We start from the raw sequence: 24,900 nt of genomic DNA on the forward strand, positions 1-24,900 counted from the left end.
TAATACTGGAGATTTTTGTGTAAAACAGACTGGCATGAACAAAAGAAAGTCCTCACAGATAGCCCAGTGTTTGCCACACATGTACTTAAATCACACATATCTAGTAGCAGTCACCTTGGAGGCCTCCTGGGTGTGCCAAGGAGCACCCAGGACAATGAAAACTAGCAGACTCATTGGAACTCTGGAGCCACTTTTGGAGGTGGTGTGTTTGCCCAGAAAGTAGAGAGATCAGGATATTGAAAAGCAAAACACTGGAAGGGGGAATTTGATTATTCAACAAATTAGCAAACATACCCCAAGGACACATGCTGGGAATCTGTGCTGCTTGAGAGGCTACATCTCAGCTTGCTTTGGCCTTCACATGCACGGTTGGCTTTTCATTAGGGCCTGGGAAAGGCAGCTGGGACGGAAAGGATGGATCTGTGCTGCAGAGATCTAGGCACACATGAAGGATGGGCATCCATAGGCTTCTCATGAGGTGTAGTCTTCAGGTTACTGCAATTACTGACCTACCAGTTTCACTCTCCTGATTGCTGGCAAGTAGGACTGTAGGGATGTGTTGATGACCTCATAAGGATAATCTTGACTCTGCTTAAGTTTCTAAGCTTCAGTGCTTAGTTATAATGCATATTTGCAGTATACCTCCTGATTGATCAAAACATAGAAGTATGGGCAACTACAGTTGTGAACTCCTGGCCCAAACGGTGTTGGAGTTGATGCTGGTTTGTCTTTCATTTTGCAGGCTTAACATCACCAGTACACCACGTCTTTCCCTTTGGAGCAGCCTCGGGGGTTGTCAATTATTGCTGCTTTGAATGTAGGAGAGAATACAGTTCTCTGGCTTACTCTGGGGAGATGACAAGGGAGCTTGTGGTCAATTAGTGCACCAGAAGTTCTAGGCTGAAGCAATTCTAGATGTACGTGACCAGATAGTACTTAGGAATCTCACCAGTGACATCAACATGAAAATATTGTAGCAGCTTAGTAAATACCGCACTGCACTAATTGTGTGAAAGGCTGAGAGGGCTCCTTCCTAAAGGGAACAACCATAGAACCTTTAGCATCAAGAAATCTTAATGGATACAAAGTAACGAAATGGCTGATTTTTGTATTTTTAAACCAACCTAATGTTCTGTTTGTTTACTACTAAACATTTCTGAGTGGAATAATTCTTATTTGGCAGTCAGTATTTCCCCATCATAGCAGCAAGAATTTTCAGTATGTTTTGGGCACAAAACACATTCTATTTTAGACACCAAAGAATCATTTTTCAATGTTTGCTTCAGAGTTTGTGAGGTAATTTCAACAGATCTCACAAATGTTTACTTAATAGTTCCCATCTCTATTCCTGCAGTACTTTTTACGCATCTCTATTTTGGCATCACTCAGCCATAATCAAAGTACCTAATTTGTTTCTCTTTTACTAAACTAGAGCTCAGAGAGGACAGAGGCTTTCTTACTTGGCTTTGAATCTCAGGTCCATTGTAGTGGCGCTCAGTATTGAAGAATCAACAAAATGCTTGAGAGCGTTGTCTGAAAATCAAGTAACTTCTTAGTGTAATTATGCTCTTTTTGTAGCACGTTTTTCATTTTCTCCAAACCATGTCTACACAAGTCTGCTGTGTCAAGGAAAGATTCATAGCATTAGGTAATGATGTTATGAAATTATTGTAAGAATCTTTGGGAAGCTGCATACTTTTATCTTAATTAGGAGAAAGTCATACAGAGAGTAAGCATGAGTGTAAAAAGGAGGCCAGAAGCATTCAGTCATTGCTGTTAGGTATTAGGTATCACCAGAGTGTCTCGTGACACCCTCCGCTTGCCTCCGTATTTGAGGCCTACTTGACTTCTTTTTTTTTTTTCTTGATTCTGGATTGTTGGTATTGCCTCTTTGATCATTTCATTTCTTCCTGATCCTTCCTGCCCTGTCTAGATTCACATCTGCCAGACCTTTTCCTACCTAACTGATACCTGACTTGGCCCACCCAATTACTGCTGATGGCTTCCAGTGATACCTGATTTGACCTGACTGGTTATGACCTATCATTTGTCAAAACCTTTGTGTGTTACTAATATCTGCAATATATTTATTCAGCAACTATTCTTTCATTAGAAATAACATGGAAATTTAGGTCAAAACTTTTTATGGGTTTAGTTCCTAAAAAATATACATCCCTACTACAGCTTATCAAATTTACCAGAAGGCCTTGGATTTAGCTATTAGGGCTTATAGTGAATGTGGAGTCTAGGACATAGATGCTCCTGCTAAGACTTCTGTAAGAGATACTGTGGAAGCTTTTCTTTCTTGTTTCCTTGCTTGTATCTATGATGTGTACAAACTGTAGGAAGGAATGTGAAGGTATTAAACATTGTTCTTACCTAACTTCAAGGATATGAATATAATAAAAACATAAACATGAGATAGAGGTCAGTTGTGGTCTTAGAATTGCTTTTTATGTGCTTCAGATTCTCTTTCTCTCTCTGCCCCTCTCCCACTCATGCTCTGTCTCTCCAAAGTAAATAAACATTAAAAAAAAAAAAAGAATTGCTTTTTATGGTCTAGTACTATTATTAAAAATTATAATTCTGCCTTCTAGATTACTAACCTTGTATAAGTCAAAAGACTATATAATGTGAATGTTGTTATACACATATACCCTTATTTTATTTTTTTACCTTTCATTTTTTTATTATTATTTTTTAAATATGAAATTTATTGTCGAATTGGTTTCCATACAACACCCAGTGCTCATCCCAACAGATGCCCTCCTCAATACCCATCACCCACCCTCCCCTCCCTCCCACCCACCCCCCCATCAACCCTCAGTTTGTTCTCAGTTTTTAAGAGTCTCTTATGTTTTGGCTCCCTCCCTCTCTAACCTTTTTTTTTTTCCTACCCCTCCCCCATGGGTTTCTGTGAAGTTTCTCAGGATCCACATAAGACTGAAAACACATGGTATCTGTCTTTCTCTGTATGACTTATTTCACTTAGCATCACACTCTCCAGTTCCATCCACGTTGCTACAAAAGGCCATATTTCGTTCTTTCTCATTGCCACGTAGTATTCCATTGTGTATATAAACCACAATTTCTTTATCCATTCATCAGTTGTTGGACATTTAGGCTCTTTCCATAATTTGGCTATTGTTGAAAGTGCTGCTGTAAACATTGGGGTACAAGTGCCCCTATGCATCAGCACTCCTGTATCCCTTGGGTAAATTCCTAGCAGTGCTATTGCTGGGTCATAGGGTAGATCTATTTTAAATTTTTTGAGGAACCTCCACATTCACATATACCCTTATTTTAAAAACTTTATGGAAAATTTCAAAGCTTCATTTTTCCTATTTTTGGAAATCTTTCTTTTTATACATTCAGATTTGTCTGGTATTTTATTCTTTCAGCCTGAAGATTTTTTTTTTTTTTTTAACAGAAGGCTCAATGCCAAATGTGAGGCCTGAACTCACAACCTTGAGGTTAAGAGTCGCATGCTCTACTGACTGAGCCAGCCATAGCCTGAACAGTTTTTGTAGTTCAGGTTTGCTGCTAATAAATTCTTAGAGTTTGTTTGAAAAAGTCTATTTTTTGAGAACCATTTTTCTCAGAAATAATTTTCTTTTTTTTTAGAGAGCGAGTATGAATGGGGGATAGGAGCAGTGGGAGAGAGAGAGAGAGAGAGGGAATCCTAAGTGGGGCTCAATCCCACGATTCTGGGACCATGACTGGAGCTGAAATCAAGAGTCAGACCCATGGAGCCACCCAGGGTCCCCTAATAAGTGTTGACTTTTTAAAAAATTGTTTCAATAATTTAAAGATGTCATTGCATGCTTTTTGTTTTGTTTTGCATAGTTTCTGACAAGAAAGTTACTGAATCTTTGTTTCTCTGTATGTAATGTGCCCACCTCCTGCTGCCATCAAGATGATCTCTTTATTTTTGGCTTTCAACAGTTTGAATATGATATGTATAGGGTGTGTATGTGTGTGTATGCACACATGCGTATGTATATTGGATTTATCCTGTTTGGGATTCTCTGAACCTCTTGGATCTGTGCTTTGATTTTTTTTTTTGTTATAAATTTAGTAAATATAGCTGTGCTTTCTTATAAATTTCTTTTGTTATAATTTTTGTAAGATTCTCAGTCATTATTTCTTCTAACATTTTCTCTGCCCCATTCAATCTTCTCCTTCTGGGGTTCCAATTACACATATGTTAGACCTTTTGATATTGCCCTGTAGTTCTTGGATGCTCTTTTGTGGGCTTTTGATTTTTCGCTCTTTTTTTCTTTGTGTTTCATTTTCAGTAATTTCTATTGACCTATCCTTGAGTTTATTGATTCTTTCCTGGGCTGTGTTTAGTCTATTGATGAGCCTGACAAAAGCATTCTTCATCTTGTTACCATGTTTTTTTTTATTTTTAGCATTTCCTTAAGTCTTACAGTGTCCATCTCTCTGCTTGAGTTTGAGGTCTCAGGTTTCAGATATAGATTTTCCACTTATTTTCTCTGAACCTTGGTTTTCTCTTTTACAAAGTATTAAAATCAGGAACATATAATAATGACCAGCAGACTTGTTTTGAGGATCAAATATGATCCCTTGGGCTAGTCCCTACATCTCCCTTCCCTCAGTCTTAATCATTGTCATTTAAGGTTTGCACAGTATGATTACATTGACCCTATTTAGTTCCTAAATTGTAAGATTGTGTGAAGGGGAAGGGACCTAACATTTACTGACAGCCTGTATTAATCTCATACAGAGTTTGAGAAGGGGATAAAAATCACATTTAAAACATGCTTTTGTAAAACATTTTACTTCTGCCAGGTCTATGTGGATTTTAATTGGAAGAAACAGACAGCATTAAATCCAGTTGCCACTTGGTTAAATCTGTTAAAGAATCATTAAAATTTTTCAACTGTTGGGTTTCTTGACTCACTTGAGAAATGTCATGGCTCATAAAACATCTTACTCTCTTTCTCGGTGCCTATAGGATTTTAAATAATTGGGTTGGCTCCCCAGTTTTGCGTTGTGAGGAAAAACTAGTGGAGTTTTGTTCCTTAGTGACTGGTGCAAATGAACGATATTCTCATTGGATTTGGCTTTGTGGTCACAGAGTTGGATTCAGAGTCTGGTTGCACAACTATAAAATCTTGGGCTGATTATTTAACTTTTGAGTTTGGGTTGTTTTTTGTTGTTGTTGTTTTTGTTTTTTAATCTGTGAAATAAGGATGATAACCTGCATCAGAGAGCTGTTTTGAAGACATAATGTATGTAAAGAAGACATAAAGTATGTAAAGCTTTGGGTATAGTACCTAGTTAATAGTGATCAGTGACTGATAACATTAAGAATAGTAGCTAAGGGGCGCCTGGGTGGCGCAGTCGGTTAAGCGTCCGACTTCAGCCAGGTCACGATCTCGCGGTCCGTGAGTTCGAGCCCCGCGTCAGGCTCTGGGCTGATGGCTCGGAGCCTGGAGCCTGCTTCCGATTCTGTGTCTCCCTCTCTCTCTGCACCTCCCCCGTTCATGCTCTGTCTCTCTCTGTCCCAAAAATAAATAAAAAACGTTGGAAAAAAAATTTAAAAAAAAAAAAAAAAAAAAAAGAATAGTAGCTAAAATGCAAACATGCCACCATTAAGTCAAGTTGTAGTAAATAGAAGGGGAAAGGCAGCTTTAATATTCTTTTTATTTCTTTTATTTGGAAAGGTCCATCTGGTAAAAGGATATCTTAATAGGGAGAGGGTTAACTAAAAAGTGTGGATGAATAAGAATAACTAAGAATTAGTGCTTACTGTGTGATAGATACTCATGTTTAGTCCTCAGAATACCCCCAAGCCATCGTTCCTCTGAGACACCTTTCTTTATCTGAGTAAGAGTGACCACCCTCTCCTTGATGTTCTTCTGTTCTGCTTTATACCTTGTCACTATCTTTTACATGTAACTCCCTCCTCTCTCCGCTTCTCCTCCCCAGTGAAAGGTTTTTTACGTATTTGGTCGCAAGTGGCCCACAGTAAGTAGAATTAAATTGTTGGGATGTCGAATCTCTGTGTGTTTCTGGTCAAGAGTGAAATCCCACTTTCTTTATGTTGTAGGTGAAAATTTAAGCATTAAAAACTGAATGTTGGTCTAAGTTAACATTGCTAAGAAAATAGTTGTGGATAAAGAAACTGCTCAATCAATCCGAGGCTCCTCCCTGCGTCCCCCCTTATAGACTTTTTTTTTTTTTTTTTAGACTGTTTAAGATAAACAAATATAGCGTCTTAAAGTAGCTCTTGCTCTGGAAATTACCTTAGGGTAAATATGAATTTCAAAGAGGCATCCAAATTCTGTGTTTGTAAGTCATTTTACTCTAATGGGAATTATTCAAGATTGAAATTATTTAATACAAAGAAACATTCTTTATTCATACTGTGAGTAGCTGTGTTCCAAACATAGACCACAATACTGGCATTCTTGCTTGAAAAGTACAAGGAATAATGTCAAATTTTTTTTGCAGCTTTTCTTTTTTTTTTTTTTGTCATAAAAATTTTCACAAAATTGTCCTGCTGATCATAGATTTTTACAGTTGGAAGGAACCTAAGAGATGCAGTCTAACTCCTTCCTGCCACCCAGAGAGGTGAAGCAATTTTTCCAAAGTCACGTAGCTAACTAATGACAGAACTGGCGAGAGAACAGAGTCCTTGATCCATTTTCCATAGTGTTACATTCCTTTGGAAAAAACTGCCTACTCACTCTTGGTTTTTAATTCTAGTTAGAGTCTTAGGGTAAGGTTTTCCCCTGTGAGTCACTACTGCTCTTTTGTTTTCTTGTGTGTGTGTCTGGGACCAAGCTATTAAGGGGGGTGGAGTTTTTTGTTGTTGTTGTTGTTGAACAATTGAACAGTGTAAGGCACTAAACAAGGAAAAGGCATCTGTCTGGTTAGCATGTGAGGGGTAGGGAAGAAGCGTTGTAGCTCAGACTCTCTGCTTTCAACATTAATAAGCAGATATTTTAAAGTTGAGTTTCCTAACTTGGGGCCTGAATTCCCTAAAGTTTTATGAAAACTATGCAAATAGATACATACCTCCCAAAAAAAGAATGTGTAGCTTTCATCAAGTTATTAAAAGGTACATAGCTAAAAACTGTTGTTTTCTTTTTTAAAGGGAGGAAAAGCCAACAAGCAAACCTGAGAACCAGTTCCCGACTCTTGTACTCTAAATACTAATTATACTAGAGGCCTCCTTATTATCTCCAGCCGCCTTCTGTTGGTATGCCCTTTCCTGAAGATAAGCCTTCCCAGATGGCTTCCTGGATCTTGTCATGGAAGCCATTGGAGGCCCCAACCTTCTCGCAAGAACTTTTCCCATAGGTTTCCCAAGGCTGCCTTCTCTCCCTTCTCTGCCTATTGTTTCCAGCATAGGGTGGGAGACCCTGGGTTTTTTGTTCATTAGAAAACTTAGGGGTGTTTTTTCTATTACATTCTGGTTAAAAGGAATTTGTAAGCTGACTTGAGAGCCTGAGAGTATTTGCTATAAGAAAAAAAAAATGCAATCAGGATTCCATTCAATACTTCGCACATTTACTTTTAGAATGCTTCTAGTTCTTCAGTTAGGGAATCTCTGGTTGAGAAACTCTTTCTACTTTCTAGAAACAGACTGAAAATCCGTGGATGGTGGCTTAGGAGTTACCCCGATCTGTCTCTAAAAATGTTTTAATTTAGTTTTTCTCTCCTGAATTTTATTAGATCTAAAAGAAATTACCCTTGAATAGGAATTCACTTTAATGGGCTTTCTTCCTAGAAAAGAACATAATATGTAAAGCACATTCTAGATTAAAAAAATTTTTTTTAATGTTTATTTCTGAGAGAGACAGACAGACAGACAGTGCAAGCTGGGGAATGGCAGAGAGAGAAGGAGACCCAGAATCCGAAGCAGGCTCCAGGCTCCGAGCCGTTAGCACAGAGCCCGACGTGGGGCCCGAACTCACGAACTGTGAGATCATGACCCGCGCCGAAATCAGACGCTTAACTGACTGAGCCACTCGGGCGCCCCTCTAAATTTTTAAGTTTAGCATCTGGACACACAAAGAGAAAGCGACCACTAAGATTAAAGTTGGAAGAATTTGTTTGTTCATTTATTTGTTAAAAAAGGCCGTATTGAGTACATGTCTTGAACCCTCAGGTGTCATGTTAGATGCTGGGAAATGAGAAGAGGTCTTTTCCCTTGTGAAGCTCATGTTCTTCTGGGGATACAGCTTAACAATTCCAACCCAGAATGCTAACTACTCTAATAGAGGTACAAAAAAAGCATTGGAGTCAGTACTCTGCCTAACCAGGAAGAAAGGTGGGGTGTTAGGGAAAACTTCCCAGAAAGGTGACCTGTACTTGAGTTGTATCTTAATAGGTTCAGTAGAAACTTGTCAGGCAAGAAGGAGTCTAGATATAAGTGGTATTTTTGTGCCTTCCTCATTTTAACTACGTTTAACATTCGCCACTCTCTTATTTTGTGTTTTCAATTAGAGCTCTAAACGAGAATGGAAGCCACTGGAGGACCGTAGCTGTACAGACATACCCTGGCTGCTGCTTTTTATTCTCTTCTGCATTGGAATGGTAAGGACACTCTCCTAGATTATCAGAACCTGGTGAACTCATGATCCAAGGGAATGATGGGGAATTGGTTTAAAGGGGGAGCTTATTATTTATTTATTTATTTATTCATTCATTCATTCATTCATTCATTCATTTATATTTAACCCCTCCTGAATTGCTTATAACAGGAGGTCCTAGGATATCATTGAAGCTGGTTATTTTTGTCCCATACAATTCATTGGTATTTGATACCCCTTGATTTTTTTTTTTTCCTTTTTTTAAGCTTACATGAGATAACATTAAGGGGATTGGAACTTTGTCTCTTTTACTAGATCATTTAAGGAAGCCAGATCATTCCACGTAAATTTCTGTGAATTGTGATCTTAATGGCATGTTGACCAGGGCACTGGCCATGGACTCTTGAGTATTTATCCAACCCAATCACACAAACCTGATGGCTATTTTTGTACCAGTTTTCCTTTCAGGGACTTGGTGTGTTCCTTTGTATAACATTAGAAGTTGTGCCAGGGGGTATCGACAGTGTTTCCAATTCTGACATCTTTTAGTTCTTCCTGAAGAGGTGAAGCTGCTTGCTCACTGCTTCTGCCCATACTAGGCCCCTGCTGCCTGCTGTGTGTGCTGTACTGAGTGGCATCTCTCAGTTGGAGGTTGGGGGACTTGGTGCTTTTCCATTGGGTATAGACGATGGAGGAGCAGAGTCCCTGGTACAGAGTGTCGGGGGTGTGCTGATTCAAACTGCATGCCCATCCGGCCCTGCAGGGGTTTCTGACACAGCCTTCAGGGACTTGAGAGTCCCTGCCAGTGTGCTGGGCTGGAAAAGAAGGTTGGAAACAGCGGTTTTAAAGCTAGCTGATGTGTAGAGCTACAGTTAGAATGGACTTGGAAATCCTCATCTGGCTCATCACCCTCATTCTGCAGAGTGAGAAGCTCAAACCCAGAGATGGCAATGACCATCCCAAGGCACATTGTTAGTTATTAGCAGGGCTGAGAACAGAATTCCGGTCTCATAATTTCCAGGGCAGTGCTCTTTCCTGCCGCCTTGTTTCCTCTTCCTCAAGGGGACTGTGCAGACGGTATCGCTTTCTTTTTCATGGTCTTTACAAACCAAAACACAAATACACTACCTCTGGCAGCCTTTTTTCACAAATACGTGAGCGTTTTTAACCCCCATTTCCCCATATCTTTTATAGAGCTTCTTTAGGAAAATCTTATTCTGTGTCCTCTGCAACGGTACACCCTGCAAATGCCACTTGAAAATCACAGAACTTGGGGTGCCTGAGTGGCTCAGTTGGTTGGGCATCTGGCTTCAGCTCAGGTCATGATCTCACAGTCTGTGAGTTCAAGCCCCATGTCGGGCTCTGCACTGACAGCTCAGAGCCTGAAGCCTGCTTCAGATTCTGTCTGCCTCTCTCTCTGCCACTCCCCACCTCACACTCTGTCTCTCTCAAAAATAAAATGAAATAAATTAAAAAAAAAAAAAAAAAGAAAATCACAGAACTACCCTAAGCCTAATAGGCATAATTAGCAGGTGCCAGTTCTGAACCTGAAGAAAGGATAAGAAAGCAGTAGACTTTTTAAAGAGATATAATAAATTGAGTAAAATAAGGAGTGTTAGTTTTAAAGATAATAGCTTAGTTTCAAGAACCTGAGATACTTAGAAAACATCAAAATACCCATTTCCTCACTTAGGACTTCTAAGATGTTGTTCAAGAGTCTACTTAGTTTAATGGAGTGGCACCTGAAATGCAGTGTGCATACAGAGTGTGGGAAAAATTTTTTTGTTAACAGAATTAGTCCACCACCTCTCCCCATACCCTGAATCATCCCTGAGACAAACAGCAGCTGACCTTTCGAAATTAGATTTATAAACACATGTACCTGCCACTCCAGGTGCTTTTGATTTTCTACTCTAAAACAGCTCCGGAAAGCATCATGAATGTTGATAGGCTGACTTGGGAGTGACCTGAGAGTAAGGAGTATTTGTTTACTGACATGTTTTAATGCAATGGTAATTAATGTTGATTTCAGTGCAGTGGTAATTAAGACCCACTGTGTGTTCTTTTTATTTTTCTTTTATTAAAAAAATTTTTTTTTAATGTTTATTTTTTCAGAAAGAGACAGAGAGTATGAGCTGGGGAGGGGCAGGCAGAGAGGGAGACACAGAATCCAAAGCAGGCTTCAGGCTCTGAGCAGTCAGCACAGAGCCTGATGCGGGGCTTGAACTCATATCACAAACCACTGGATCATGACCTGAGCAGAAGTCGGACGCCTAACCGGCTGAGCCACCCAGGCGCCCGCCTCCCCCCAACCCACTGTGTGTACTTTTAAATGCAGGCATAGTGTTATGTGTCTTGGAAGGATTTTTTTAATGGATTACCTCCATGGAGTTGAGCTAACCTCAAATTTTGCCATGTGGAAACTGGAGAAATTTTCAAGTTCTGTTGCCCACCATACTGGTACAACACAATAGTAGACCAATGTTTCTTTGTCTTCCATGTATTCGTTTTGTATGGTTTTGAAAAGGTTTGTTTTTTTTCTTTTAGGATTTCATCCTATAGTACTTCTCAGAGAAACATTCATCAAACATTTATTGATTTATTGAGCATTGCCCTATGCTTGATGCTTTTGTATGTATTTATCTTGTTAAATTTTCCCAGTTATCTTATGAAATAGGTTTTATCCCTAGCTTATGAACAAGGTGTAACAAGGTTAAATATTTGCTTATCTAAGAATATAATAATGGCAATACACGGCAAAGATAGAGTAGGAACCAGAAGTTTCTGCCTATACTCTTTTGATCTAGTGGCCTTTCTGTCAACTTGTGACCTAATTTTCAAGTCATATCTTTATTCACTGTCCCTTACTTGTAGTTCTCTGCTCATTCCTTGATGTCTGTGCTTTGAAATATGTTAAGATCTTGTCTTATTTCATTCATCTTCACCATTAAATCTTATTTACACATGTTCACCTCTTCATAAATATTTGTACTTCTCTTTTATTTCCTCTCTTACATTCAAGACTTTTCCATGCTTACTTGCCTTGTCTAGAACTTAGGGTATTTTTCTTTTCTTTAATTTTATTTTAGGTGGGGGGGGGGAGTGCACATGAAAGTGTGGGAGAGAGGCCGAGGTGGGGAGAGAGAGAGAGAGAGAGAATGAGAATCTTAAGCAGGTTCCATGCCCAGCATGTAGCCTGATACAGGGCTCAATCCCATGACCGTGGATCACGACCTGAGCTGAAATCAAGAGTCAGATGCTTAACCAACTGAGCCACCCAGGTGCCCCAAGAACTTAGGTTATTTTCCAAAGCAAATTTCTACCAGCCTTCTTGAGAGCTATCATCTTCCCCATTTGAACTTTCATCAGTATTTTGAAATTATTGGACATACATTTAACTCCGTTCTAAAAAATTGCATGTAGCATTGTGCTTCTAAATTTCTATTTTCCCTTAAGGTAGTAATCAAGTTGTTCTCATATTAGACAATAAAAAAAATACTCGTTCCTGGGTCCCACCTCTGATTGTGATTTAATCTCTGTGTTCAATGTTCAGCCAGGATTGAGAGACCACTGTTTTAGGCATCAATAAACTGCTGAAGAGTTTTGAGCAAGAAATGATGTGACCGGGTTTAGGAAGATAGCCCTGGTAGCCAATGTTAAAGACGGTCTGTAAAGCCATTGTAAAGGGGGACCACTTTGAAGGCTGATGGAATAGTTCAGATAACATGTGGAAAACTGGAAATAAGGTAGTAATAAAGGAGAGGAAGAGAGAGCATCAATGTTGCAGGCAAGACAGAGGCAGAGTAAGGATGACTAAGAGGTTCTTGTGTTAGGGGTTCAGGTTAGGGCTTTTCAGCTCAAATCTGACTCCAGCTTGTAAGTTCCAAACCACAGTTTCTGTACACATGAAGGAACAAAAATAAGATGGATAAACAAATATTACTTTATTATTTTTTTTAATTTTTTAATGTTTTTATTTATTTTTGAGAGAGAGACACAGCGTGTGAGCAGGGGAGGGGCAGAAAGAAAGGGAGACACAGAATCCAAAGCAGACTCCAAGCTCTGAGCTGTTAGCATAGAGCCCAATGCAGGGCTCAACCCCACAAACCGTGAGATTATGACCTGAGCTGAAGTCGGATGCTCAACCAACTGAGCCACCCGGGCACCACAATACTAATTTATTAGTCACCAGACAGTCACCTGATTATATCCAATAAAGAAATCCTTGGTGAAAATGACTTGTAGAATGAAGCTTGTGCCATGTGGGCTGAAGGTCCTTCCCATTTTGGATAGTGCAAGTTCATTCTCTCTCAGGGAGAGAGAGGTATGTATGAGAAGAGGGAAGAGATCCATCGGGACCCTATCTGCCCAGATCAGCTTACCACAGAAATCAGGAAAGAGAGGCGACTGGATGGCCCTAGTAGGAGTGCTTACCATGGACAGTGGAAGGTAGAGAGACCTTACAATTTAGCCCTCTTACTTATTGCTTCTTACTGTGGACGAGGGGCTGTTCTGTATGTGACACAGAAACATTGAAGTTTCACAACTACATTCTCATTTTACAGATAGAGACCAGAGGCACAGAGATAAGTTCAATAACTTGTCTAGATAACCCAGTGGCAGCATTGAACCCGGAAGAGAAGAGGTAGAAAAGGTGAGGCCTCAAGAGATAGTCCCTCCTTTGTTGCCCGGAATTGGGAACAACAGATAGTTATTTAGAACATGGATGCGGTAACCTTGCCGGCCAGTAAAATGTTGTCTCATCAGTATTTCAGATTCTGAGCAAACAGTTTAGCATTCTTACTTCCTCCGGCACAGTTAGGAAGCAATAGTGATGGCCAGAAGTGTGGAGGGGGGAGACTGAGCAGTACCCTCACTCCGTATCTTACATGTGCAGTCCAGTAAAGAATGAAATGACAAATGCAGACAGGGTATGTGCAGGAGAGGTGAGTGGTTTGGGGAAGTGTGGAATGAGAAGATGAATTCGACAGAAGTAGGGCATGGGTAAGGATAAGCACTGGGAAATGCAGAGTTGGAGCTTTGGAGAATGGTCTGGACTAGAGCTAGGCGTAGGAGACATCATTGCCTACGTTGTCCCTTCAGACTGCTTTCAAGGACCTTTTTTTAATTTTATAGCATTAGTCTAGTTCCCAGAGCATAGTGTTTCTACCTCATTAACTATTGTTGAGCATGCAGCACCTAGTGAAAGACTCAGAGACTCACTGCAGTATTTAGTCATCTGTGTGATGGTCTGTGCTTTGCCAGGAAGAGGAATAAAATTACCTTAAGGTTACCTGATCCAAATATGTACCTACTTAATGTTAAATCCTTTGTTTTTTTTTTCCTTTTTTTATTATGGTAAAATATAAATAACATAAACTTTACCTTCTTAACTATTTTTACATTGATTACATGGATTTGGTTTTTAATTTAATTTAATTTTTAATTTTTTTATTAATTTTATTATTTTTTTAAATTTACATCCAAATTAGGTAGCGTATAGTGCAACAATGATTTCAGGAGTAGATTCCTTAATGCTTCTTACCCATTTAGCGCATTACCCCCTCCCATACTCCCTCCAGTAACCCTCTGTTCTCCATATCCATGAGTCTCTTATGTTTTGTCCCCCTCCCTGCCTTCATATTATTTTTGTTTCCCTTCCCTTATGTTCATCTGTTTTGTCTCTCAAAGTCCTCATATAGTGAAGTCATAGGATATTTGTCTTTCTCTGACTAATTTCACTTAGCATAATACCTTCCAATTCCATCCATGTAGTTGCAAATGGCAAGATTTCATTATTTTTGATTGCCGAGTAATACTCCATTGTATATATATACCACATCTTCTTTATCCATTCATCCATTGAGGGACATTTGGGCTCTTTCCATACTTTGGCTATTGTTGATAGTGCTGCTATAAACATTGGAGTGCATGTGTCCCTTTGAAACAGCACAGCTGTATCCTTGGATAAATACCTACTAGTGCAATTGCTGGGTCATAGGGTAGTTCTATTTTGAGTTTTTCGAGAAACCTCCATACTGGTTTCCAGAGTGGCTGCACCAGCTTGCATTCCCAGGATTTTCTTTTTATTTATTTATTTATTTATTTATTTATTTATTTATTTATTTATTTTTAATTTTAGAGAGAGAGAGCAAAAGCAGGGGAGGGACAGAGAGAGAGAGAAAATCAGCGCAGAGCCTGATGCAGGGCTTGATATCATGACCATGAGATCATGACCTGAGCCGAAATCGGGAGTTGGATGCTTAACTGACTGAGCCACCCAGTTACCCCTAAATTGATTTGCTTTTAACCTACTCTTGTTTTTGTATTCTTGGTCACTATGCTGGACCAAATGGGCTTATACTTCTTCCTGCAAGTATACTCTGAAAAATTTTACTTTGTGTCTACTTTCCCTTAGGATCATAAATTTTGAGAAGAGGAAAGTGCTTTAGAGATTAATCTAGTTAAACCCAGGAAACTGAGGCTCAGAATTTAAAGTGACTTACTCAAGATCATAGGGAGTATTTGTATCAGAGCTGGGTTCAGTGTCTAGTATTCCCTGTTTGTGTTTTTTCTTTTTTTCATTGCTCAAGCTGCCCATGAAACTGAGCCTATCTGATTTTGCTTCCTCATACTGCATGATTTTCTAGCCTTTTGAGAACATTTCAGTTCTTTTTTTTTTTTTTAACGTTTATTTTTTTGAGAGACAGAGAAAGACAGAGCGCAAGTGGGGGAGGGGGAAAGAGGGAGACAAAGAATCTGAAGCAGGCTCCAGGTTCCCAGCTGGAGTCAGCTGATGCAGGGCTCGAACTCACAAACCATGAGATCATGACCTGAGCCGAAGTTGGCTGCTTAACCAACTGAGCCACCCAGGTGCCCCCATTTCAGTTATTTTAGGGTAAACTTTATGTATTTTAACCTTTTTGTACCCTGCATAGCATCTTGCATTTGTAAATGCTCAGTAAATACTCATTGGGTGTATATTTTCTAGACTTCCAAACATTCTTGCTTATTGATTCTTTCTTCTTTGTTAGAGTAATACATCCTATTAATGTGTGAAGAAATCCAGAAATCTGGAAGATTGGAAAAATTAAAAAAATATTTTTTTAGTTTGTATAAATATTAGTTATTCATCAGGTATTCTTTTTATAAAATGTATTTATTTTGAGAGAGTGTGTGTGCACACATGAGCAGGGGAGGCACAGAGAGAGGGGGAGAGAGGATCCCAAGCAGGCTCCATGCTGTCAGCACAGAGCCCGATTTGGGGCTCAATCCCACAAACTGTGAGATCGTGACCTGAGCCGAAATTAAGAGTCAGATGCTAACTGACTGAGCCATCCAGGTGCCCCTGCATCAGGCATTCTTGTCCTGTCTTCTAGGTCCTAATAGCCTTCCTTGTCTCCGGGTTCTCAGAAAAGGAGGAACAGAAGCCAAATGCTGCTTCAAGGTTTGACAAATTAGTGATTAGGAGATTGATTCCAAGCTTTCACTGAGTTTAGGAATAGAGGTAGAGGATTAGGTATAGAACTAAAGGAGGTAGTATCGAAGGGGAAAAAAAGAGCCTGGATATACTTTCATTTCAGAGCTATAAACATAAATCTTTTCCCCCATCTTTCTATTTTGAAACATTTTACTAGATTTGTATTTCATCCCCACCCGCCACACGCCACATGTGTTTTTGTTGACCGTTTTTTTTCCACACCCAAAACCCAAACTAAGGCTTTCGCCTTGCTCAGTTGCATGGTAAGGCTCCAGGTTTGAAATTCATACATGCTTGTGACATAAAATGTGTCCCCTTTTTTGACTACTAGTGAATGAAACTAAGCAAATCCTCCTTCTTAAATTGAACTAATGAGTGCAGTTCAGAAATGGTCTGTCTCCCTCTGAGGCAGTAGGCACTTCCTAGTTTGCCAGATCTGGCGTGGGATCCACCACCGCCGTATGCCTTTATCTGATTTGAGTCACCTTCTGTTTGTGATTAGATTTGTCTGCTCCTTCTCTCTCTCTCTCTCTCTCTCTCTCTCTCTCTCAAAATAGCTGTTCTGAAAGCAATTCAGTAAATCAGTCCTTTTAAGATTTTAGCCATGGTTCTCTTCCTTACTAATAGGCTTACTTTCTCTGCAGTGATTGCTCTCTTCTATAGGCATATAAAAGCTTTCCTCATCCCCCTTATCATTTGCTTCATTAATATGATTTCCTTCTCTTGAATGCCTCTTCCTCTCCCCGCTTAGAGCCATTAAATTATTGAGTGCATTCTGTAAAGTTTCTCTCATCCTATTTTAATTTCGTGCACCACATTTTTTTTTCTCATCTGAAACTATATTGCTTCCTGCATTTGGATTTCAGAATTTTTTGTTTTTTAAAGGAGATTGTATTTTTAATTATATTTGGCCTAATTCCCCATTGTGAGTATGTGTACCATATGGGAAGTCCCTGGGATAACAGTCATGGTTTCTTCCTATCTTCTTAGCTTATTATTCTCCTTCCTTTCTCCCCTGAAGCTTCTCACCCTCTCTTCTCTAATGCTTTTGGAAACTACTAAGAAGTTTAAATGGCCAGTGTGAAAATATGTCAGTGTCCCCATTTTACCATATATATGTAACATTTATAATTTATACTCTGCCTACATCCCAGAGGGATGTGAGGTGGCTTATGATAAAAAAAAAAAAAAAAAAAAAAAACCTCACATGTCCCACAGTACTGTTAAAAATAGTCAGAAAGGGAAATCAGAAGCCATTTAAAGGAATCTGTAACACAAAGTACGTATCAAACATAAGAAAATTTCTATAAAAAGTGAAAGAAGAACATAACCTTTTAATTATGCAAGGGCCTTGCCATTTTGACTATAGTGGAAGAAGATTGTAATTGTGGTCTAAATGTTTCTGTGTAGTGACAGAGTTACAGTATTTCTCATTTTCCCCCTAGACATTTTTGTTCTGAAAGAAGAGAACTGAAGGAGTGTTTGGTTAGTCCCCAATTACCGTTGTCAACCTCTTTGGTCTGGCTTCACCATTCAGATTTCCCACTGCCAGCTACCATGTCTTGGTCACCAGCTGTGTACCAGACCAGCGAGGGATTAGATGTGCATTGTCTCGTTTACTCCTCATCACTGGGTTGTGAAATACAGGATGGGGCTCTGTGTTAGGGATGAGGAGGAAATACTCTAAGTAGGTAATTGGATCAGAGTCGCATAGGTAGTACGTGGTAGAGTGAGGGTTTTAATCCAGATCTTTCTGGGTTCCCTTTCTGTTACTTGGTGATTCTTCTTGTCAAAGAACTGTATTGGAAAATTAGCCGTTCAACCTCCTAATGTTTACCTCCACTTCCAGTTTTTGTTTAGTGTAGGATTTCCCAATGATAGGTTCAGGGATCTGCTTAAGATGGAATGCTGATTTGAACATGTGTATGTGTGCAGGGGATTAATTTTTTTAATTTTCTTATGTTTTCATATTGGCTTGAAGTCCTGACATAGAACTAATTGTCTTGCATTTTTCTTGGAGGAGTCAGGAGAGAGGGAGTGGGCCACAAGGTGAGGGTGCATGGGTGAGTCCTGACCAGCCTATGCCTGACCCTAGTGCTAGCAGTTAGCTTTGAGGCAGAAGGGTACTAACATTTTTATTGAAACAGGACACTTACATGCATTATTTCGTGTCATTCTCACAGCAGCCTTTGTGGTAAGTGGTTTTAGCCTCAATTTATAGACGGGAAAACTGAAGCACAGAGCATTTAGCAAGTTTGTCCAATGTCACACAAGTAGAAAATGGAGTTCTCAGTGAAGCTTAATCTGCCCCCGGAGCCCATGGTCTTTTCCTTTACATGTTCTCATTTCTAACAATACTAGCTAATATTTATTGAGCTCTTACTATGTGCCAAGCAGGATTCTTAGCACTTTATAGGATTATTTCATTTAATCCTTACAGCAGTCTTATGAGCTACACAGTCATTATCTCCATTTCACAGGTGAGTAAATTGAGGTGTGGAGAGTTAAAGTAACCTGGCAAGGATCAGAAGGCATGGCAGTGGCAAATCTGGGATAGTCTCCACTTCTGGAGTTGACTTTCTTGTAAACCGTAGTTTCAAGCAGTTTCTAGTATTTAGAGCCACACTCCTTACTCTTTTTCCTTACCTGCAAGATAAAAATAGAGGGGTCATTCAGAAAAAAAGAATTTGTTTGCCTTTTTAGGAAAGTAATTAAGGGGGGAATTACTTTTCTTGTAGGAACTGTGTGTGAGCACAGTACTTACCACCGTAGCCCTGAGACCTAGTATGGCTGACTGCTTCTATGAGTACTACTCGTGAGACTTGGCTATGATAAGTTAAACAGTGATAATCTCTACCTTCATTAACCACTTCAGTAAAGATAATCAAAACTCAACCTTTTAATGACCACATTGCAAGATTTTCTAGCCCCAGCCTTTTCTCCCAATTCGGTTGATCAGTAATGATTCACCTTACTTCCTATTCTTAATGCCTACCAGCCTGCAGTGGAATATAGGCTGTTACTGCTCTTCGTGCATACTTGATTTAGCAAGCATGATGCAGTTCGGAAGCATCTACAATTTATTTGCCTTGGGCACTCTGATGAATCATATTCCCATGAAATGAAGTGACCTTTGTGGCACACAGACTCAGTGCCTCACTCTCCTTGACTCTGCAATATTAAAAGCAGAGTAGTGTTTCATGGTGTAATTTTTTGGCTTGTCTACAGCTTTACTGAAGGAAGGAAACAGAACTGTTGTGGGCACCAAAGTGGTAATAATTCAAAACCCACGTACCTATTGTTCTTTGAATTTCTTTCTTTCATCGGTTGCTGTTAATTTAACAGAACTCTTTTACAACCAAAAACCGCTGAAGAATGAAACAAGCTGGGTTTGATTTTATGCTCTCATCTTTACTAGCTTCTATGGCTTTGGGCAACTTATTTAACCTCTCTGGGCCTCAGTTTCCTTATGAGGATTAGCGATAACGTCTGGTAAGCACCTAGTACAGAGCCTGGCACAGAGCAGATGTTCCATACAGAGAAGCTGCTCTTATTATTATAAAATGCAAAGACGATCTCATGATGTAAAAGCTTGAGATTTGTTTTGTTATGGTAGTAAATAGTGTTTCCCTGTGGACTTCTTTGTGCTGCTCATGTGAAATCCAAGGAAAACAGTAGAATAGTGTTTGCAATAAGGAAAGATAGCTCTTTGTTCCCCTCAACAGACAAAAGAAGCTCATTATCGTATCAAGTAGTGACTGTTGCTATTGAAATGGTTTATTTGTATGTTTTTTCTGTTTTTTTTTTCTAGGGATTTATTTGTGGCTTTTCAGTAGCAACAGGTGCAGCAGCGAGACTAGTGTCAGGATACGACAGCTATGGAAATATCTGTGGGCAGAAAAATGCAAAGTTGGAAGCAATACCAAACAGTGGCATGGACCACACCCACCGGAAGTGAGTAGACTGTTGGCTGAATGAACTCCATGGAAACTTTGAACGGGGGTAGAAAATCCTGCTCTTTTATATTTTCTAATAATCTTCAGTAAGATATTATTTTCATATGACTCCTATGGGTGTTTTTAGTTTTTTAACTGTCCACTTGAATCATTCCTGGTTTTGGTTTCTAAATACATTTTCCAGGAAATAAAATGAGCTGCCAGGTTAAAATGGGTGACCTTCAGGGTTTAACGAGTAAAGGCTTGATTTGAGAGGATTATTCCTTTACTCTGTTTTCCCATTAGCCCATAGGTTGTACACAAAGTTTTAACTCAGGAAATAACATAATATTTTTTCTTCCTAAGATTGTACTTGATGGGAGAGAGAGGGATGGTAATGGATTTTGAAACATTAAAAGTATAATGAAACATTTTGTGATGCATCATTTATAAGTACAGTACGCATAAATTTCCAATTTTATAAAAGATACATTTTCTTTGTCAGACTTTAAAATTTGTTTTGAGTTCTCAAGCTTCATCTTTTGAATGTCTTGAAATTCCTTAATTGTCTTTTTTCTTCGGAGGAGCTATGACTTCATTTTTAATGTCTGTGAGGGAAATGTATTTCATGAAACATATTTTAGGTATGATGTCAGTATATTTGTCCACACGGTATATTTATGCCCTACTTGATTAGACAGGTCTAATAAATAAAGACAGATCTTCAGAATTAACCAAACTAATTTTAAAGTAATGGGTTATCCAATTCAATTAATGAACTTTATAGGAAAAGGCTAAGCAGTAGAAACATTTTTTTAGGCTATAGTTGTCTTAAGAAACATTTTCCAGGATGTGATAACTATTTTTATTATTAGATAAATCTGTTTGTTAAGTTATGGCCACTACCAGCAAATAGAAGATTAATTTGATAATTTCACAAACCTGAAGAGACCCAAATAGTTAGTAATATCTCAAAGATAGTTCCCCATTGGATGAAGGAATAATGCTATTCAAATAAATAAAATTATAATAATAATAATAAATATTTGTCTAGCATGCCATAGTTGGCAAGCATATGATACCATGCTGTGAGGTAGGTGTAGCAGAGGCTTAGAGAGATTGAAATGATTTTCTCAAAAGTCTGGTTGGTCAGTGGAATATCAAACGCAGACCATGAGCTTTTCCCCTGATAAAGCACCTGCATCCCTTGACAGAAGTAAAAACTGGACTCACGGAGAGTAATTTGGAGGATTTTCATTTATCCTATTTTTTGATTGCCTCATAAAATTAACACAGATTTTAAGCCTTGTATTCTCGTAACAAGATAGCCCATATATATATATATATATATATATATATATGTATATATGTATATACATATATACATATATATAACTTTTTATTTTGAAATAATTTTAGACCCATAGAAGTTGGAAAAATAGTACAGAATTCTACATCTTTTTTTTTGTAGGTAGTGTTTTTTGCTGTCAAATACTGTTTGACTCGTTGTTTTGTTTTGTGTGTTTTTTTTTAATGTTTGTTTTTGAAAGAGAGAGTGCAAGCAGGGGAGGGGTAGAGAAAGAGGGAGACACAGAATCGGAAGCAGGCTCCAGGCTCTGAGCTGTCAGCACAGAGCCCAACATGGGGCTCAAACCCACAAACTGTGAGATCATGACCTGAGCTGAAGTCAGATGCTTAACTGGCTGAGCCACCTGGGTGCCCCATGTTTGACTCTTTAACACTGTTCACATGTACCAACCATAAAATACCACTATTTAGATAATTTAGGAGGTTGGAAAAGGGCTCTCTTCCCTCAGGTCTGCTGCTCATATGAGGTCATACTCATGTATATGGCTTCTTTTGTAACTTGCTGATGGTTCCAAGCTTATTCTCACCATAAGGTTTGTGTAAATGTCACTCTTCACATTAACCTTGTGGAGGTTCATTTGGTCGATTTTTAATTTATATATACACACACACATACACACATATATGTGTGTATGTGTGTGTGTGTGTGTATTTTGGCCTCTCACAAAGAAAGCCTGCTTTTTATTCCAAAAAATGATTACTTTTCCCTGAGTGCTTAGCAGAGCTGGGAACCATTCATGGATAGCTGTAGGGGAAATAGTTTCCCGAGTATAGCTACACTTTAATTCGTGTGTACATGTTTATTTATTTTTGATCTCTCCTTGTTCTTCTCTGCATATAAACATTTTAGTACCGACCCATCTAAGTATTTCTACCTATAAATGGTATATATGTTATTTAATGAACAATACGTTTTGAACGTATCTTTCTCAGGTAAGTCTATACTGTTTGGGTTTGAAAGAAGACACAGTGCCTTTGTGTTTGTTACCTTTATGCCATCTTCTTTTTCCTGCCACATGCATTAGTTTTCTCCAATATCATTTCCTGATATATCTTTGTCTTCATTATGAATACTAGGCCCTACTATAGCTATACATTTTTTAAAACCTGTTTTATCTGCTACTACCTCAACTTGACCTGGATCACTATTTTCTTCGGTTTCTTATCCTCGGTCCCTAGTACCTGATACTTATTAGGACCTACCTCCATACATATTTGTTGAATAGGTTAAAAATCTTGAATACAGGGGTGCCTGGGTGGCTCAGTCAGTTAAGCATGTGACTCTTGATTTTCGCTCAGGCCATGATCCCAGGGTCATGGGATCCAACCCCATGTTGGGCTCTGTGCTGGGCATGGAGACTGTTTCAGATTCTTTCTATTCCTTTCCCTCTCTACACCCCCTCTAAAAAAACAAATTAATTAATTAATTAACTAATTTTGTAAAAAAAGAAAAATCTTGAATACAACTAACTCTTTCTTGCCTTCATGAGTATTATTTCCTCTGTCAAGAAGAAAACTTTCTCCCATTCTTCACATGGCTAAATTCTACTCACCCTTCAGCTCTCAATATAAATGTTATTTCCCAGGTGGCACCTGGGTGGTTAAGTCGGTTGAGTGTTCAACCTTACTTAGCTCAGGTCATGATCTCACAGTTCATCAGTTTGAGCCCCACATCGGTTTTGCTGCTGTTGGCACAGAGCCTGCTGTGGATCCTCTGTCACCCCCTCTCTCTGCTCCTCGCCTGCTTGTGCTCTCTCCTTCAAAAATAAATAAACATTATAAAAGTAAATAAATGTTATTTCCCAGAAGGGTCTTTTCTGATCTCACAAATTTTTTTTTTAAATATTTATTTATTTTTGAGACAGAGAGAGACAGAGCATTGAACAGGGGAGGGGCAGAGAGAGAGGGAGACACAGAATCTGAAACGGGCTCCAGGCTCTGAGCTGTCAGCACAGAGCCCGACGCGGGGCTCGAACTCGTGGACTGTGAGATCATGACCCGAGCCGAAGTCGGCCGCTTAACCGACTGAGCCACCCAGGCGCCCCAACAAATTATTTTTTTTTAATATTTACTTTTGAGAGAGAGAAAGACAGAGAGACAGAGCGCAAGGGGGGAGGGGCAGAGAGAGAGGGAGACACAGAATCCGAAGCAGGCTCCAGGCTCCGAGCTGTCAGCACAGAGCCTGACACAGGGATTGAACCCACGAACTGTGAGATCATGACCTGAGCTGAAGTCGGACGCTTAACTGACTGAGCCACACAGGCGCCCCTGATCTCACACTTTAAATCAAGTGTTTAAAAATGCTCTCTCTTCTGGTGCCCAGTTGGCTCAGTCAGTAGAGCCTGCAACTCTTGATCTCAGGGTTGTGAGTTCAAGCCACATGTTGGGTGTAGAGTTTGCATACGTACATAAATACATAATCTCTCATTGTATCCTATAAACTTTTGCACTTATTTGTTAAATGTTTGGCTCTTCTAAGTTCCCTGAAAGCAGAAGTGAGGTATGTTCTGTTCATTACTATATCCTCAGTATTTGGAATGTAATAGGCACTTAATTAAATGTGTTTGAATGGGTAAAAAAATATATACATTTTTTTCTTAAAATATTCTTTAAGAAGTGAATTATCAACTCTAAGAATCTGAATATTTTAAGATTGTTAATAAATATTGCTGATGAATATGGCTTTCCATAAAAAGGCTATTCCATTTACATTCCCACCAACAATGTCTGAGATTGCTTTATCTTTGCTAGTATTACTAGTTTATATTTTTCACTAATTTGGTTAACCAAAAAATGGTGTTGTATAGTTTTAATTTGCAGGTCTTTGGTTATTCATCAGCATGAGCCTTTTTCCTCCACACATTTGCTGGCCTCAGGACAACTGTTGTGCTGGCATTATCTATTCTTGGTCTTCTAATCTCTAATCTTCTCCATCCTTTATACTGTGATAGGATTAAGTTCTTTAAAACACTTTTTATGGTCATTTCCCTGCTCAAGAGCCTTTCGTTTAGTGTTGATGCCTATAGTATCGTAAATGAGCCCACTCAACACCTGCCATTCCAGGCTTCCCATGATCTAGATAGACCCTTTGTACCTATTCAGTCCTCTCCCACTGCTTCTCCGTGTAGTAGTAGTCTTGTCCAGGATATTCATTCTGTCTGTGTGCTGTCCGCTCTACCGCTCAGCTGCCAACCGAAGTTCTTGAAAGATGTAAGGGCCGGGGGGTCTCATAACTAACTTCTTCATGATATATTTCAAAACAGACTTTATCCCATAGCGATCTTTTATTACCTGAACTTTCCTGTCTCAAGTTTGTTTTTCTCTTGTCTTGAAGTTCTTCTTCAATTATATTGTGTGTTTCTTCTGTCTGCATTAATTATAATTTGCTAGGTAACAATATTGCATAAACTTAGTGGCTTAAAGCAAGACACATTTAGAATCTCAGAGTTTCCGTGGGTCAGGAATCTGGGTATGGCTTAGCTGGATCTCTTGCTTCAGAGGATCTCACAGGACTGCAATCGAGGTTTTGGTCAGGGCTGGGACTCTG

The 24,900-nt window shown here is 39.1% G+C and overlaps 1 protein-coding gene across 3 annotated transcripts in view; it reads left to right on the plus strand.

Moving 5' to 3' along the window:
- The window catches only part of SLC44A1 (solute carrier family 44 member 1), a 200,823-nt gene that overhangs the window by 46,481 nt on the left and 129,442 nt on the right, over positions 1-24,900 (plus strand). For all 3 annotated transcript variants that reach the window (XM_042963840.1, XM_042963839.1, XM_042963838.1), the window contains exons 2-3: positions 8,485-8,574; positions 19,862-20,004. In XM_042963840.1, coding sequence (XP_042819774.1) covers positions 8,485-8,574; positions 19,862-20,004 — 233 coding nt within the window. The remainder of the gene's footprint in view (positions 1-8,484; positions 8,575-19,861; positions 20,005-24,900) is intronic.

This window comes from Panthera tigris, chromosome D4, assembly GCF_018350195.1.
Source record: "Panthera tigris isolate Pti1 chromosome D4, P.tigris_Pti1_mat1.1, whole genome shotgun sequence".
Classification (NCBI taxonomy): Eukaryota; Metazoa; Chordata; class Mammalia; order Carnivora; family Felidae; genus Panthera; species Panthera tigris.